Raw genomic sequence first — 15,867 nt, forward strand, 5'->3', positions numbered from 1 at the left:
AACATTTTTTTCCGTTTACAGTTTGAGGAACAGTCGATATACTGTAACAATCCACTGTAAAGCAAACAGTATCGAAATAGTGGAACAATAAAGTCGGTACTAAATTAAATAACGTATGTGTAATATCAGTTTTATGGTGCTTTATTGTAATTTTTACCCGATGCCATACTGTTGGTTTTTCTCATTTGAAATAAATAGGCGAACATAAGGTAAAAATATAATAATTGTATTCATATTGCCATCGATTCCAATTACACACTAGCGTTCATGGTGTTATTGCGGACACTATTTTTCCTGATGGAGGTTTTACACTCGTTTCCATATGTTTCCGGATTGCCAAGGGTCTAGTCATGTCGTGCCATTGCTTTCCTTTCACTTCTCAAATGGAGTACAGATTCTATAAGAGAAAGGAAACAAACAGATATTATTGTCATATTCCTTGCATAGTATACGCCGCGCGGCGGATGGTTTGTTTTCCTTAGGGCACTTGCAAAATTTCACGCGATCTTCCTTTGGGAGAACGACGCACCTCACTTAAGCAAATACCGTAATGTTATTCTCCCATAAGAATCATAACGGGGTGAGAAAAGTGCCGCGCGTCGTTCCCGAAGGCCGCGTGAAGTTAATACGCCAGTAAAGACAATCACTGTTCAATGTCACTAACACTTACCTTACAAAATCTTTGAGTGAAGTTTTCGATTAGTCCAAATGGAAAGGCAAATCCAAAGAATGGTAGAAAATCCGGCCTTCGATTCCAGGGGAAAAATCTGCGGTTTCTGCAATAACGATGAAGCGTTTGTGATGGGCAAATAACACCGACAGCACACAAGGATCAGCAGGCTTGTCATGGCAACAAGAGATTTTTTGGTGTGGAAAAAGACTTTTTTTTTCATTTATTTGCACTCTTTTACAAAATTTTCACTTTTTTGCTTTTTTTTACTTCAAGAACAAAATAAACAGGACACGCTAAAAACAACTCACAGTAGATGTAAAATTTTTATAATTTTGTTTGAAAAATATTGATTTTCGAATCAATGTCCCGACAAAAATCGCAATTCTTGATACATCCGCAAATCTTATAAATTTGGACAAAAATGATCTTCGGATCAGTTGTGATAGAGGGTAAGATAAATTCTATTGATTCATGAAAATGTAAACATAGTTCTGTTAGTTGTTTTAAGCGTTTGCAGCTAAATGAATTTAAAATATATACACTTACCAACGCGTGCAACTGTTCGCCAAACTGTTAAGCATTTGTAACATATAGTTAAATTTACATGTGTGAGTGTGTTACGGACTCGTTTGCGGATATACAACAGTGAACCATTTGGCGAACGTTGATGATATGTTTCAACAATATCTCACGGTTTGTCAGCTTTATATAGTTTTACAATGACATTACAGTTTAAGTAATTGTCACCATTCAGTATTTAATACTGAAATGATTCTTTATGGTCTTTAACTTTGAATTTCGTATTGTTTAACATAAAAGCAACTGTTTGTAATACGTTAACCTTAACGGAAATAAGTGTTTTACTGTTTTCAATGTATGATAAATTGTGTTTTCCTATGCGGGTATTTCTTCTCCTTTTAGCTTTTGGCCACCCAAATAATCTTTAAAATTGAAGCGTTCGAGATGCTGACGCTATCGGTGTTTCCGAAATTGATTAATCAGAATCGTCGTTTTCGATGTTATTCGGTTTGATGCTAGGAATCGAGTTTATACATCTTATTAGCTCACCTTCTTGATTGAGGGGGTATGCTACGGCCGGAATAATAAAACCATCGACATGATCCTTTCAATTGCTCCTCCGGCAACTTTTGAACGAACTCAGCGTTGTAATCCAAAGGCACAGTCACCAAGGGGTGGATCACTTGTTCAATGCACATTAAATGTACATTTATTTGCATCAAATGCATTTTTTCAACACTCGCATCAACTTAGCTGTGGCGTTAACGACACCTTCTATAGCAACGCATATTTGTTTGTTGTTTTCAATTTAGTTGTTCTTCCTCACGGCATATTGAAAATTGTAAACCATTAGTATCTCTTTTACAAAATACTTCAATTTTACTACCTAATCGTTATTTATTTCAGATTATCGAGCAAGTATTTCCATAGCGTAGGAATACTGTTGTCATTAGTCTTGTCCTGCGTGTATACAGAACGGAACCACTCGCGAGCATGAGGGATTAGTTCGTGGGATGCCCGCCGTCTATAGTGACTTTGCCTTATGGAAGCTTGATCGGATAACCTCACTTAGTTGACTGCTCCTTTATCCAGCAAATCATGGATCGAGTGGTAGAACTCACATTGTGGTTGGAAAAGAACAAGACAAAATATGAAAATTTTTGATCGAATAACTCGTTTTATTTGCTTTAATTATTATAAGGAATACGAGGGGTACTCTTATTAATCCCAAGTAACCATGGAGCATTATATCATTGCATATATAATGCAGCTGCATTGCAGTAAGCCTACCATTAAAGTAGTTTAAAAGTGAAAAAGGGCACTTTTACAGTTAAATTAATGCAAGAAGGACAATGAAGCAATGAAGCAACTTATAAAGTAATATTATTGCACCAGTACAATTTATAAAGTGATGTTAATGCATTGATACATTTGTAATGTAGGATTAACGCTTTATTGCTTGACAGCTCTTGAAATTTGTTGAATTAAAGCAATTTTGCATCAATGTTGTTGATATGCAGTAGAATATGTGCAATGTTATAATGCTTGTGGTTACTTGGAATGTTTCTATTTATCTTTTCTTCACTTTGCTCTTCAGATCTTGAAGTGCCAGAATATTAATCCAATAGGTTAAGATAGGAGAATGCAAGGTTTTTATGTATTTGTGTCGGGGACCAATTTGCGTATAGATTGACTTCTTCAGGTTCACAATATTATCTATTCTTTTTGAACCCTGGAGTCTTGCTAAAGGTTATTGGATGTACTGTTACCGGAAAAGATCCTTGACTAGAGTAAGTGTAATGTCAACTAACACATTGCCCTTAGTATCATCTTCAGGGATACTAACCAAACGAAATTAAGAACAGAACCATTGCCACTGTCTAGAAATGATGTTTTTTTACGCGGTGAAACAAATTCAATTCCCCTGTGGATAAGTGGATAATATAGCAATTCACTATTCCAGACAGTCCACCATCACGGTGAAAATTTTTCGCATCGTCTTGTTGAAGAAATCCACCTTGTTGAATTTCGAACTTAGAACACACGCAAGCTCACTCTCTCCCTTCAATATGATTCCAGTGTTAAATATCCACGAAGAGATTTGGAACTTCGATATCCAAGTATTCGAAGTGAATTCCCAAATGCCATCGATCTGTAAATGTTTTAAAACCTGTTCTTCGGCAATTTTTGGATGGTGTAGCAGTTTTTCCCGAAGTTTGGGTATGCTAAGTTTGACACTTCGACAAAGACAACAGTCAAACGTTCGAGCAAGCCATGATTAGCAAATTTGCTGGACGTGGACATTAAAATGCATTTGAATGCATCAAATTTTCTCAAAATATCAGATGCATCAGGAGTGATCCACCCCTTGACAGTCACATAAAAATGGAATAGATCCACGAACTTCTAGCAGACCCACTATAAGCCGATTTCACAATGAGAAAGTCATTCGAGCTAGGACGCATTCAAGCTCTCCAGAGAGCGATCAGAGCGAAATTTGATCAGAGAAGCGAAATTTGATAAACAGAGAACTCAAAGTGACGTTTGAAGGACTAATACGACAAACTCAATTCTTCACAAGAAGCATGTTTCAAGATTTGCTTGAAAATAAAAAGGGATTCAATTCGCAGCACCCTACCGGCCCCGTGGACGGCGGTAAACTGGAGGGAACTTAATAACCATGGAAACTGGAGGAATCCAAACTGAATGATGTATGTGCCAATCGAGGACATCTTGCAGTCTTCCGGATTTACAGTTGCAAAAAAGGTTCAAAACATTATGCTGCTACGCAGTGAAATTCTCAGCCTCCGGTCGACCACAAAACCAGAAGAAAGAAAGATTCTTTGTATATCCAATTGGAGCATCACAGCAGCTCCAGGCGAAGGAGATGGTATGGTTGTGAAAGATTTTGTGGTGATCTTTCGCTTCCATCATCAAATTAGTCACCATCAAACCAAAACAGCGTCTAATATATAACATATTAAAACATAAATAAAGCTATAGATGGTTGTACGCCTGACATAACCTCGAAACTCCAGTATTTCCAGCAGTGAAAAAAAAAAATAAACAATTTCAAGAGCTTTGAGGTTAATGCAAGAGGGACAGAGATGAAAAGTTTTCCGTGATGTCACCATGAAATAAATTGTAGGGGACCGAGGGGTGAACTAACGTGCCGTAAGTTTTTCATTGTTGTCTAATAGTTGGAGGCTTCAAAACATATCGGTCCCTTTGGAAAGTTGGTTCAGTAAGTTGTCAGAAAGCATATAAGGGCTCATTCACAAATTTCATAACGCTAAAGGGGGTGGGTGGGTATCCTCGTGATGTTACGGCTCATACAAAATTTGTAGAATATTCATACAAAATGCGTTACGAGGGGGTGGGTGGGTGTCAAAACTGGCCATTTTTGGCGTTATAAAATAAATGAATGAAACCTAAGCCAATAAATTTTTTTCACGGAAATGGTCTATTCCGACTGTGGTAGTTATGTTTATAGCTGAGTAGGCCGTGCAATACAAAAATGATCATTATCATTCAATCTGTCAAGTGCACAAGTACCACATTGGCGATGAGCAAGAACCCAGGAACAGCGGATAAACCAGCGGATAAACGTCTGATTTTCCGAAAGATAGAATCTCATCGGATCAGACTCGAGGGAAAAAGAAATAAGTCTCGCCTCAATTGAGGGAGACGCCTTAACGGTGGATGAAAATCCATCCGGAGGAGGCAAGAATGTTTCGCCTCAATGAAGGGAAACGCCTTAACGGTACTTTTTTGTTTACCTAAATCCATCAGGAAAAGGCAAAAATGGACTCAAGGAACGTAGAAGAAAATTTGAAAATTTGACCGCACCATCAAAGAGGTAGAAAAGGATACGGATGTCAAAACCGGATATAAATTCGTGTTTCTATGGTAAATAAATTTCCCATTGAAGGAAAAAGATGAGTAAAGGTTCAAGCACAGATAACAGATGTTTATGTCCGATTTTGAAACTGTGTAAGAAAATTGATGGTATTTTTAAATAGCAACATAAGTAGCAACATCGTGGTGGCGCTTTTATCGCTAAGTTCCCAAGGCAATGTCAGTGGTGAATATGAAACATTTCAAGATACTTATATTCACCACTGATTGCCGCAATACGTTGTGTGGCGGCGCTAGTGTTTTCAACGAATTTTGGTTTGAATATTCACACAAGTTTTCAGAAGATTTTTGTCCTAGCATAAACATCTATTATCTGTGGTTCAAGTGAAAAATTAATCAAAAAGAGACCTACGTGCTCAATAAAAGTTGCAAATTTTCATCTTAACGTGCATAAAAGAGAGCAACCACAGGATTGATCTGAATGATTATACGCAGGAACGACGTTGAAAATCGCTGAAAAATTTTTTAATGTCATACAAGACCATCTCTCGTTATAGAAAAGGAGATGTGGTAGTTATGTATATAGCTGAGTATGCCATTCTATACAAAAATGATCATTATCATTCAATCTGTCAAGTGCACAAGTACCACACCGACCATTGACATTATGTTTGCTATAATGTTGATCGATCAAAAATGTATGAGAAAAATCGCAATTCAATACGGTAAACATTCTTAACAACCCGTTGCTCATATGGTTGAATCTCGAAATACCTTAATCACTGATGTCGAAACTTTACCCCAATGTTGTATGATTATGGTTCTCCAAACCATTTCCAATGTGATTTTCTGGTGTAGTACGTATATGGTTCAGATTCATGCGGGCAGTTCCGCTGAGATTTCAGAGGAACTCTTCAATTATAGTATAAACCTCTGAATGTAAGAATATAAAAAAATCGACTATTTCAACCAATATTGTGAGTTTCTATTATTTCATGGAATTCCACCTACCGAAATAACGAAAATACCACAGAAATACTAAGATTCCCATATCCTCATCATCAGAGTTCAACATGCTGTTTTTTTAAAAATTCACAGAGGAAGCTCAAAATTCTACCGCTATTTCATCAAATTCTCAGTACTGGAATCTTGAAAATGCTACACTGCAAAAATTATAGTCATTTTCTATATGTGCATTCACACATAGTTATTAGAACTCAACCACACATTGACTCGATCGACGACAAATATAATGTGAATATTTACTAATAATGTTTACCAATTTACTAATTATGTGTGAGTACACATAGTGAAAATTTATGTACTTTTACACATAACTTGAATATGGAAAATGAACACTAGAAAATTCACTAGCAGATCTCAAAGAAGGTTGCATCAGCCATTTTCCATTTAGTCGCTACGCTTATTTAACTCCCGAAAAAAGTTGATATATGTGCGGAAAGTTGTAAAATTGTTTAACTATTGATCTGATTAGCTGATTCGTTGTTTTATTTACTGCTCGGTAATAGACGTTGGCAGACTTCGGGAGCGTTTCAAAGACATATCTGCTCTGAAAATATAGGAATAGAAACCCTTGCTAAGGACTTCTGGGTGCATACCATAAAGCATTCGCCAACGGTGCAGTCTGTGGCAGTACTCCGAGTTAAAACCAGGCTACGGGCAATAAATAAACGATATATTATGCTATTAAAAACCTTTAATATCTTTTATTACCTCATAATAATCTTTTTAGTAATAACCAATATTCTTCATTTGAAAGGCATTTAAGATATATCCCCTTCTCATACACATTTCATTTGCTATCACACATAAATTTGAAGATTGCAAAATGAACACGTGGTATGTGTCCCACAAATAAGCATCATGTATATCGGCACATTGCAAAAATCTATTTGTGCTACACATATACACGGAGAAACATGAAAATACTAGTTAGAGTGATATTTATTACTTCTACCACATTTGTGATTTTTAATCCTTGCAAATCATATTACTTTATACTTCTTTGGCATTTTCGTAAATTATTTCTGATGGTGCATTTACGTTGACTGATGCTGCTTTTGTAGATCACCAGCCACCGCCATTGTATCATTCTATCCGCGAGTGTATTGTATATCCAGCTCATGTCTGAAAGAACTTTATTGGAAGAATTTTAATCCCAGGGAAGCAGAAATAACAAAATATGAAATAATTGGTGAAAAATGGATGCGATAAGGTAAGCTCGATTTAGTATTCATATTGATTTTTCATCATGTATAACTTTTTCAGTTCATTTTGCTAGAGGAGTACCATTCCGAACAGCGTGAGCAAATCGGAAGTAACTGCGGCAAGGATTTGGATAACAGATCTTAATCAATGCGGGAAAGGATCGGAAGAAGCATTAACAATAGGCAGCAAAGGCACCTTGTTAAGAATTAGATACAACATAGATTTCAAATGAAAATAAACGCTTAACATGCGGTTTCACTTCCTCACGTTTCCCTTGCTTTTGTTTACAGTAATTTAATTAAAATGGTTGATTTTATGCGATTTTATTCAATATAAAGAATTAAAGATTTTTATGCCTTGAATGCATAATACCAAAAAAATCATTCATCGATATAAAACCCGTTCATACTAGCCAATGCTTAATGCGCAAAAATGCATCGCAATGAGTGAATAGACCGAATATGGTTTTAGTATGATATTTAAGCAATCTAGTGTAACATTTTTTAAGCGTGTACAGGATATGCATATTTTTTCCAGTGTAGTCGCGATTTATATGGAATGGCCCTTTAGAATTGTTGCGCGTAAAGGCTAGTATATTCATGTGACAGATCCGTCTATGCATTTGTTTACATCGGTGGAGGACCGGTGCTAACACGGGCCTGTCATTTTCATAGAAGAACTGTCAAAGTGCTTCCCGATCAGCTGATTTGAGACGTCATGTGAATAGGCCTATCCACATCCTAAGTAGAGCGGTCAAGTACAATTCTAGCGTAACATTTGAAAAGGGCCTAACTGTAAACAAACTTCATTATTCATTATTCGTATCATTTTTTACGTTCATTACTCCTACATACTCTTACGGGCATGCAAAATGCATTATTAATGGTAATTTTATTCAAATTTAAATGGGCCTATCTGAAAATAATAAAAACTAAGAGGACCTAACTGGTCATAAAAGGGCCTAACTGAAAATTTCCATCAAAATCAGATTGGCCCTTCCGTGCATTTTTAATTTTCCTCCATATTTTTCAATATTTAGCCATTGTATAGTGTTTTTCTCACATAATGGAACCTAGTGAAAATTTGAAAAGCATAACGTAAAAATTGAGAAGTGCTCGATTGAAGATTCTGTAACATATTGATTGTTACTATTTTAAACTCATTGCTATCTAATAGTTTTAAACTTTTGTTCGACACTCATAGTCTATTACTGGGCCAAGTAACATTTTAAATCTAACATAACATAAAAACTAGTAAAAAATGTTGAATTCAAACATCATCGGCAGATAGGCCCTTTTACGAGTCTTCAAACCAGTTAGGCCCTTTCAATTAGGCCCTTTAATTGAACATGGTTTCAGTTAGGCCCCTCCAGTTAGGCCCTTTTACTTAACATAGTTCCAGTTAGGCCCTTTTGGAATTTGTTAATTTTATTGATTATTGAATAGATTTTCAAAGTTTTAGAACAAAATCAATCGATTATGTGAGAAAGTCAACATTGAATATTGAAAATTCTTTATTGAAGATTCAGTACTATATTGATTATTCATATTTCAAACCCTTTCTCCTATTTACTAGTTTTATACTTGTGTTCGACACTCATAATAGTCTACTAGGTGGCCCATAACGTTTGAAATCTTAAATAACAAAACAACTCGTGAAAATGGTTGAATTCAAACATCATCGGCAGATAGGCCCTTTTACGAGTCTGCAAACCAGTTAGGCCCTTTCAGTTAGGCCCTTTGATTGAACATGGTTTCAGTTAGGCCCTCCAGTTAGGCCCTTTTATTAAACTTAGTTCCAGTTAGGCCCTTTTGGAATTTGTTAATTTTATTGATTATTGAAGTGATTTTCAAAGTTTTAGATCAAAATCAATCGATTAGGAATGTGAGAAAATCAACATTGATTAATAAAAATTCTTTATTGAAGATTCAGTACTATGTTGATTCCTATTTCAATCTCATTCTCTTTTTTACTAGTTTTATCATAATCTTAATGCAAAGTTAGTTGAAAAACTGATTTTTTATCCTGAAAAAAAAAATCAATTACATTAAAAATTTTGAATAATTTGTATTTGTTAATTTTTATTTGTTGCCTCTAGTTGTGGATCGAGTTCCAAAAGTCGCGATTTTCACAAAAACAAATTCGTTTGTTTTTGTAACAGCCCTGCAAGAATTCTTATACTTCTTCTTGGTATTACGTCCTCACTGGGACAGAGCCTGCTTCTAAGCTTTGTGTTCAATGAGTACTTCCACAGTTATAAACTGAGAGCTTTCTTTGACAAGTTGCCATTTCCGCATTCGTATATCGTGTGACAAGTACGAAGGTACTTTATATTCAGGAAAGTAAAGGAAATTTCCATTACGAAAAAACCTGGACCGACCGGGAATGGAACTCAGATACCTTCAGAATGGCTTTGCTTTGTAGCCGCGGACTTAAACTGCTCGGCTAAGGAAGGCCCTCAAGTATAAAACAAGTAAAAAAGTGAATGGGTTTGAAATAGATATAATCAATAAGGTACTGAACCTTCAACCGAGAATATCCAACATTTAGCTATTACATTGTTTTTCTCTCGCTTTATTTTATTTAAAAACTATGAAAATCACTTCAATAAGCAATAAAATCAACAAATTCCAAAAGGGCCTAACTGGAACTATGTTTAATAAAAGGGCCTAACTGGAGGGGCCTAACTGAAACCATGTCCAATCGAAGGGCCTAACTGAAAGGGCCTAACTGGTTTGAAGATTCATTGAAGGGCCTAACTGCTGATGATATTTGAATGCAACCATTTTCACGAGTCGTTATGCTATTTGAGATTACTAACGTTCTGGGCCACGTAATAAACCATAATGAGTGTCTAACACAAGTATAAAACTAGTAAAAAAAAGTGAATGGGTTTGAAATATCAATAATCAATATGTTGCTGATTTTGTATAGAATAGCTTCCAATATTTAGCTTGTATGATATTGTGTTGTTTTCTTACATAATCATTAAATGTTGTCAAAGAATTATGCAAATCACTTCAATAATCAATAAAATTAGCAAATTCAAAAAGGGCCTAACTGGTTTGAAAATTCGTAAAAGGGCCTATCTGCGGATGATGTTTGAATTGAACTATTTTTACAAGTTGTTGTGCTATTTCAAATTCAAATCGTTGTGAGCCACGTAATAGACCATTATAAGTGTCGAACTCAAGGGGTTATCCGAAAATGACGTCCATCAATTGGGGCCTCCTCCAATGGGGGGATGTACGAAAGTGTGACAGTGCATGGATTGGGTATTAGAAAAAGCGTGACAGAGGGGGTAGAAGGGTTCTAGAAATCCCGAAAAACGATGGACGTCATTTTTGGATCTTCCCCAAGTATGAAACTAGTAAAAAGCGAATAGGTTTTAAATAAGAATAATCAATATGGTACTGAATCTCCAACCGAAAATTCCCAATATTTAGCTATTATATGGTGTTTTTTCACATAATCGCTAAATTTTGTCCAAGATTTATGCAAACCAATTCAAAAATCAATAAAATTAGCAAATTATAAAAGGGCCTAACTGAAACCATGTTCAATCAAAGGGCCTAACTGAAAGGGCCTAACTGGTTTGAAGATTCATAAAAGGGCCTATCTGCCGATGATGTTTGAATTCAACAATTTTTACGAGTTGTTGTCAGTGTTGTGAAAAACTCAATTTCTCACAACTCACGCTTGAGATTTATCATGCGTGAGTTGTCAATCATGCAACTCAGCAGTCAAAAAATCATGGTTGAGTTGGTTCACCTTTTTGACTCATCGTCTCGTATTTCCACAGTTTACTCACACATGGCAATAATTTCTTGTTAGTCTGGTAAAATTATAGTAATCCTTTCTAACGTAAACAACAACATTCGGATTTCACACGTTTTTGCCGGGGTTTGCGACTGAATCATTTTTTACGGTTTGAGTTGATTGAGTTGATTTTGCATCAAAATCTCAAGCGCGAGATTTGCGAAGCAGATCTCTAATGAGTTTGCTCTCACGGGAGAGCGTATTGATTGAGATTTTGAGTGTGAGTCTATCAACACTGGTTGTTGTGTTATTTGAGATTAGAAACATAATGGGCCACGCAACAGACTTTAATGGGTGTCGAACACAGGTATAAAACTAGTAAAAATGCGAATGGGTTTAAAATAGGAATTATAAATATGGTACGGAATCTTCAATTGAGAATTTCTCAATGTTTACGTTTTGCAGATAGGCCCTTTTCAAATGTTACGCTAGAATTTGTTGCTAATTACCAAAGTAATTTTGACAGCTGATCCAGAATGAGCGAAGTGTCACTTTTACTTGCGGAATAATTGAGCGGAACATTTTTCCGTACGGAATAGACAGCTCCATTTGATTTGTACAGCAGGCGTTACCAATGTTACGAAATCAGCTCTACTTGCCAACTGGATACAGCTCAAGTAATTTGAACAACTGAAGTATTTCTTGACCATTACTTGTCCTATCCTTTTACACAGTACTTATGCGTAGTATGCACCTGAAACGTAAAGGACTCAAGTAAAATTTCTCCTTTTTACCGAAGTAATTTTGACAACTGATCCAGTATGAGCGAAATGTCACTTTTACTTGCGGAATAATTGAGCGGCACATTTTTCCGTAAGGAAAAGTGACAGCTCCATTTGATTTGTACAGCAGGCGTTACCAACGTTATGAAATCAGCTCTACTTCTCAGCAGCGTACAGCTCAAGTAATTTCGGTAGCGGAATCATTCCTTGACCGTTTCTTTTCCTATCCTTTTGCACAGTACTTATGATCAGCGTACCGGCCATTACGAAGTGGATACCAACCATAAAGTATGGAAAAAGACGCAGTTTCAGTGCACATTTAAACTCCGACACCACTTTTCACCTCCCACCCCTGTACCGTTGATCGACTTCACCCAAACGTCACCCACTGTTCGTCGACTCACCTGTCAGTCAGCTGTCAATCCTCGCCTGGCAGCCAACCAATCACAAAAGTCGCCCTTTTTCATCGATGGAAGGCGATTGTGCATTTTCTTCTTCATCGCGGATCGTTTTCGTTTTGTGTCCGTCTGGGTCTGGTTCGTCTGGTGAATCTTCTGCTTTTGCTGTGGTGCAAAAATTAATAATCGTGATGGATTCCCGTCGTACAATAAAATAAGATTTGCATCATCCTCGTCCTGGTTGTCGTCGCCGTCGCGCAGTTCTCAAGTGCGAAGGATTTTGATTCTGTCGTCGGTTTTGTGTTCCCAAATTTGCTGGGGTGAAAATTTCGCATCGCTGGAAAGTGTCGATTTCCTCGTCTCGGCTTTTTGTGACTTCTCCCTGGGGGAAGGGAAGGGAAGTGGCCCAGAACTGGGAGTTTGGTTCCGTCGATTCCGAGAGGTCCAACCAGAGTGCCAGTGAAAAAATGGTTATTGTGAATCATTCCAAAGGGCTTCTTTAGAGATAAAATTTTCTGGAAAGTGTTTCGCGATTAATCAAGAAAAAGAGAAAAAGTTCGCAAGTGGTTGGCAAAAAAGAAGGGGTGCAGAAGTGAAATTATGCACGTAGTGTCTGGGAAATTATCTCTTGAAGCAGAAGCAGATTAGGGAATGCAATGAAACGAAGCCTGGAAGCGATGATGGAAGCAGCTTAGGGATTGGGCGGATGACGTTTACGGTCGTCATCCTCTGTGGGATCTGAAGTGAAGAGTGAAGTCCATTATGAGAGTATTTTTTCCAAACGAGTCAAGTTTTGTCGTCTTCTTGGAAGTAGCCGTAGAAGAAGCACCCCTAATTGGGTTTAGTAGAAGCCGTGAAATCGGAAGCAGTGGGACGCAGAAGGAGAACCATGTCCGGAAGTAACGCAGACGAAACGGGTTCCGGTTCTTCTTCGTCCGGGGTGACTATCGGTAGGGCGGAGCATCTTCTGGCAAGTGAGGGGGCGTCCGTGGGAGCAGGATTCGCCTACGGAGGCGCTGGAGGGGCAATCAAAAGGATTGCCGAGCAGCTGCAGGTCAAGGACGAATTGGAAGAACGGGCATGTTCCTCGCTGCCGCCGCTGGTTTATGATGGAAAGGTAAGTCTAAGATGAGGGGTTGGACGATGGAAGGGGATAGTGGGGAAGTAATAAGGAAAATTGAAGGTAAATCCGATTTTTTTTAAACTTCAAAAATGAAAGCGAATTGTATTGATCCTCTTCTGAGTGAACGCACTCTGGGCTTGTTACAAGTGTCTTTTTGGTCACTGTTTCAATGCAAGTCTTTAAAAAGTCTCTTTTTAATGAAAGGTTTCTGAAGTCTTTCTTCTAGCCAAAATGGTCTCTAAGGTCATTATTTTCCCTCTATCTGCAATGAATTTTGATTCGAAATACCTAGCCAGGAATTTCCACAAGGATTACTCTGAATGTTTTTCAAAACGCTGTTTTATGATTTCCTTCAGAGATTTCTCCAACAATTTCAGTTCTCATTTATTTTTCTAGTAATTATGAAGTCTTATGAAGTTTCCTACAAGAATTTTCTCAAGAAAATCCCCAAGAGTTGATTCCAGAGTTTTTGGAAAAACTCGTGAAGTTATTTTTCATGAACTTCTAAAAAAACCTTAAAGGAATTCCTACGTCGTTTATTTCAGTTATCCAGCTGTTATTATATGAATTTCCTCGTCATTTCATATAGGTTTATCTCAGAAATTACTCCAGGGATTATTCCTGGAAACCTATTAAGAACTTCTACAGGAGTTCCTAAATAAACTCGACCAGTAATTCATCTTGAAGTTCCTCCATAAATTTCTCCAACATTTCCCGCAGTTTTCCCAGAGAATCATCGCGTAATTTTTCAAGTTACATTTTCATACATTTTTCAAAACTTCATTCGAGGATTCACACCAGCAAATACTACAGCAATTATTCCGGCCATTTCCACGTAAGTTTCTCCTGGGATTCTGTTCATTTTTTTTTCAAGAAATGCCTCCACTAAATCACAGGGGTTCAACAGCAATTTTTACATAAGTTTCACATGAGATTACTATTGGATTCTGTTTGAAGATTTTTCCAACATTGTCTTCCTGAAAACATTCCAAACAAAATCTTCTAGAACTTCCTTGGGAAATTTCTCAAAACAAATTCTGCTGAAATTTCTAAAGAAATCATAGGAGGAATCCCTGTAGAATTTTGTGCAAATATACTTGGGGTTGAAATCTTAGAAGAACTTAACGGCAATTCTCAAAACCCTAAGAAATTAGTGGAGGCATTACTGGAGAAATTATTGATTTAGCTCCTAAAAATTCCCACAACGGAAATCTTGATTTCAGCGAAATGGATTGAAGAATCACTGTATGAGATCTAGAATGTTCTTAAGAAAGTTGTGAAATAATATTTAGAATAATTATTTAATTAATAAAAATAATGTATTGTAGATATTCTTTTAAAATCCAGATTAAATTCTCAAACGTATATTGAACTTATTTCAAGGGTAAATTCTCACGACGACAGGTGAACGATATATTGACGTAGTCTTCAAGCAAATACCTGCATAACATACAGTAATACGAGTATTAAAAACAAAAATCTTATGAGAATTTCAATCTCCTTAATGCTGTTTGGATTATTTTTGTTTTCTTGATTTTGGTTCTTGTTCGGTCTCATTTTTGAGCATATAGTTTCTAAAATTCATATTTTGAAGGCACTCACTGCCGTTCTACGCATATTTGTCCCGCGGGCCGCGGTCCATAAAGTTTACATAGGGACAAGTAGGCGTAGAAGGGTAGCTCAGTGGCTATCAGCCATGCAGTTTTGTTTATTTTAGAAGCTCCAGAGAAACCTTCAAAGACTGTTGTTACTTGACTATTGAACGGGTTCTTCGCAGATTTCTCAAGGGAAAACATCAAAAATTCTTCTAGTGATTTCTCCAGAGACTTTTACTAGACTGCAATACTTTCTGAGACTTCAGAAACCTCTAAAAAAGTCATCAATTCTCACAGATATTCCCAGAATTCTTCCAATGAGAATGAGAAAATAATCAATGAAATTCTCATGTGTAATTTTTAACCCCAATTGGAGAAAATATACTCAAGCATAAAATTTTGTATTATAATTCATATTTCATAAACCTAGTTTTAAAACCCCCATAAATACCACAGATACCTCTTACAGGAAATTTCGCGACAGTCCCCCATACAACACTTTTTTGTAGGTCTTACCGTTTTCGAGTTATACGGGTTTATAAAAAAGTAATAAAACTTTGACCCTTTCCAAATGTTAGTCTAGATCGATTTTGAAAAAAAAAAAAACAAAATATTCAAAGTATCTTAGTTACACATACTTTTGACATCCAGAAAGTTTCATTGAATTCTGAAGGGGTGCTGCCAATCGCGTGTCGAGTTGGCGTGAACGGATTTCACGCTGACTAGTAGATTAACTGAGTAAATTTAAGTGGCGACAATCTTATTTTAATATGGTTTTTACATTGCCATCATAAGAAATACCTCTTATGTAACAATGGTATGAACAATCTAATTCCAGCTTCATTTTCGCAAAATTTACAAGTAGAAAGTAGGCGTTGTGAAGCATTGCATATGTCACCCAAAAGTGAAGAGAAATTGTTGAACAGACAAG

General features: G+C 36.6%; 1 protein-coding gene and 1 long non-coding RNA gene across 2 annotated transcripts in view; one reads left to right on the forward strand and one right to left on the reverse strand.

Annotated features, from left to right (window-relative positions):
- Window positions 1-205: 205 nt before the first annotated feature.
- LOC110674433 lies at window positions 206-745 on the reverse strand. Its single transcript, XR_002498859.1, has 2 exons — window positions 671-745; window positions 206-397 (listed from the first exon to the last, which is right to left on the reverse strand). It is a non-coding gene; the product is annotated as an uncharacterized LOC110674433 (long non-coding RNA).
- Window positions 746-12,250: 11,505 nt separating this feature from the next.
- LOC5578628 (serine-rich adhesin for platelets) overlaps window positions 12,251-15,867 on the forward strand; it is a 550,189-nt gene continuing 546,572 nt past the window's right edge. Inside the window, exon 1 of the mRNA XM_021839225.1 lies at window positions 12,251-13,335. Within this exon, the coding sequence (XP_021694917.1) occupies window positions 13,108-13,335 (228 nt within the window). The 5' untranslated portion in view covers window positions 12,251-13,107. The remainder of the gene's footprint in view (window positions 13,336-15,867) is intronic.

This window comes from Aedes aegypti, chromosome 1, assembly GCF_002204515.2.
Source record: "Aedes aegypti strain LVP_AGWG chromosome 1, AaegL5.0 Primary Assembly, whole genome shotgun sequence".
In the NCBI taxonomy this organism is placed as follows: Eukaryota; Metazoa; Arthropoda; class Insecta; order Diptera; family Culicidae; genus Aedes; species Aedes aegypti.